Source organism: Morone saxatilis, unplaced genomic scaffold (genome assembly GCF_004916995.1).
Source record: "Morone saxatilis isolate NCDOM2014 unplaced genomic scaffold, NCSU_SB_2.0 Contig20, whole genome shotgun sequence".
Taxonomy (NCBI): domain Eukaryota; kingdom Metazoa; phylum Chordata; class Actinopteri; family Moronidae; genus Morone; species Morone saxatilis.
This window is the reverse complement of record NW_023339763.1, coordinates 347,419-350,303: the sequence shown is the minus strand read 5'-3', so window position 1 is coordinate 350,303 and position 2,885 is coordinate 347,419. Positions and strand designations below refer to the sequence as shown.

The window sequence follows — 2,885 nt, the reverse complement described above, 5'->3', positions numbered from 1 at the left end:
ATAAATTCTACTTGATTTGATCTGATATTTCCGAAGAAAAACACAGAAAAATATTTTTTTAAAGCGTGGAAACCACAGGGTCAGTCAAAGGCTCGGCTTTCCTGCTGTGTCTTGTGGAGTTTAATGAGGAAATATTTTATTTTAAGAGCACAATGGACAGTTTGAAACAGGGCGATGCCAAACTGGGTGTGGGGGTAGTTAATTTTAGGAGGGGCATTACGACACTGGCTGTCCGGCTCACATTTGGCGAGTGGCGGCGCTTCTCTTGGATCCTGTTTCAGGTTCTTAATGTGAGAATTTACTGCCTCTGTTTGTTTTACATTAAAGCAAATGGATTTGTTTCACTTTTCTGGTGTTTGACAGACAATTAATCGATTGATGAAGACAATAATGGATAGGAACGGTGCAGCCCTGATAAGTTTAAGTTCTTTCTAGAGAAGTCACAGATTAGACCTGTGTGATGGGATTTAAAGAGTCTGAAGCAGAGTGGGTTTGGGTTTTCCTGTGTGAGTTAACCAGGAAACAACAGCCTGTGTCTGTGTGGTGAACTCACGGTGACTCCTGTCTGTCCTCAGCTGGAGGTCCCCGGCCTCAGCTCGGCCTCCATGCTGGAGGTCGGTCCGGTCGGCCTGAGCTTCGAGCTGCCCAAGCTCACCGTCACGGGGCTGCAGATCCGCTTCCTGCGCCTGTCCCCCGTCCAGCCGGGCCCGTCGCAGCGCTGGGTCCGATACGTCACGCACTCCGACTCCTACACCATCAGGATTTAACCCCAGTCACCTCCCGGCCTGACCGCCCATCAGTTTCATGATGGGAGGAAGTAGATTTCACAATAAGATGTACAAACTGTAAATGTTTTATTACGTATCGACTGTATTTATTTCTGTTCTCTGCAGATTTATTACTCCGCAGGAAGCAACCAGTGTGCTGGTTTTAATTAGATGATCAGTCTCGTGACGTTCTGTATTTCTCTTCATGTCTACAAATCCATGTTCAGACTTTTCATTATTCATTATTCATCTCTCCCCCGTCCGCCATCACGTAGAAATGCTGCCGGCTGAGGAACACGAGTGCTGTTTGTATGTTTGTTATGTTTGTTATGATTATTGATCATTTTAAAATCATTCTTTATGGTCAGAGCTGCCTGTGTGGAGATCTACACACAGTGTAACAGAATACAGTCACATGATGTGTGTGATAAATAATCTACAGGATCATTTAATCTCAGACTGTTGTTTGGTTTATTTTACACTACAGTCCACAAACACATTGTTACGCAGCTCTGTGGGGTTTTATTGTGCAGATAATAATAATATAATAACCTTTTTCCTTAAGGGACCTTGTCACCATTCAATAAACCGACTCAGTGATTTTATGGATATTTCATATTAAATTAAAACTGTACAATGAACACAAACAGTGCACTGCAGGAAGTTTGTGTAAAAGCAGAGATTTGGATGAAATTTTGAGGCAGATTATTTCCTACTTTTTATACAATTCTGTCTGAATTATGTTTTTATTACAACTTTTAACCATCAAACATATTTAACAGGATTCTTCTCCCTGACACTTGTTCTGTTAGACAGTTTACATTCCCACCCCAGGCTGGGAACCACTACTATAAGTAATCACTGATACACACATAAATGAGAAATATAAAATGTTTAACATGTCATAAACAGGTTACAGATCTAAATGAACATTGTAAGGTCTGAAAATGTTCTGTGCTCATACAGCTGTTACAGCTGTTACAGTTGTATAAAAATGTATATAAATGGAATAAAACTCACCTAAAACAGTACTAATATCATGTTACTGTAATATTAGAATACGTTCTACTGTATTTAACACAGTAAAGTTCTAACTACCACAGCTGACACTTTTTTACTTTTACAGTGTGCATATGTTGGGGACTATTTTCAGCGGCGGATGAATCCACATTTGGTGCTTTAGTGTGTATTTAAGTGTTTCTCAGATGGGGCTCAGGCACATGCATCATTTCTAAACTAATTATATAATAAGTTCAATAAGAAAAAGGAAATGTAAGTTTGATAATCACATTAATCAATATTTATGTTTTCAATACATTCTTTAAACAGCTGAAAACAGAAAAAGTGAAAAATAAAACAAACTGAGCCAACGTCGGATTTAAACGTCCATTTTGTATTTTGAAGATGTCAGAAATGGATTCAACGTCCTCAATAAACCCAAAACCAATCAGCTGCTGAGATATCGTCAATACAGCTGATTATTGATGCTAATGATGCTCATTGTCCAACAAGTTTCTGACATTAAACTCTGGTGCTCAACAGAAACAGGCTGCTGTGTGTCGGTTTATCACAAGAGACAGATTCACAAACACAGTCAGAACAAACATGTGACCTTGTATCTGACATTAACTGGCACAAACTCTACCAGCAGCTCCAGCAGACCAGTGTCAAATATCAAATATTAAATATCAAATATCAAATATCAAATATTAAATATCAAATATAGTCAGAGTCGACGGGAAGCTTCAAAAGCAGAAACTGACTTCCAACGCTGTCGAGAGGATTCACATTTTTGCTGATTGAATACAATAATTCTTGCTCAACAACCTGTTTCACTTCTCCTTTAGGACTTCTGGCCAACATTTATTCACTCTGTGTGGTTTATTGTGCGGTTTTGAACCTTTTAAAGAACCTTTTAACCTTTTAGAGGTGATAGACCGAGGCAGCGAGGATGACGAGCAGCGATGCAGCGAAAGGAAAGTGAAGGAAGAGGTTAGTGCTCAGTCACAGCTCATTTGAATCACATTTAAATAACTTTGAATTGTTTCTCAGCTCATTGGTTCCTGATGAAGATGGAAAGTTCAGTTTCATGTGTATACACACACACACACTCACACA

At 39.4% G+C, this 2,885-nt stretch overlaps 1 protein-coding gene across 1 annotated transcript in view; it reads left to right on the top strand.

Annotated features, from left to right (window-relative positions):
- The window catches only part of ap4m1 (adaptor related protein complex 4 subunit mu 1), a gene marked incomplete in the record, with an annotated part of 11,851 nt that extends 10,632 nt beyond the window's left edge, over positions 1 to 1,219 (top strand). The window contains 1 exon segment of the mRNA XM_035666420.1: positions 576 to 1,219. Coding sequence (XP_035522313.1) covers positions 576 to 767 — 192 coding nt within the window.
- Between the last annotated feature and the right edge of the window lie 1,666 nt (positions 1,220 to 2,885).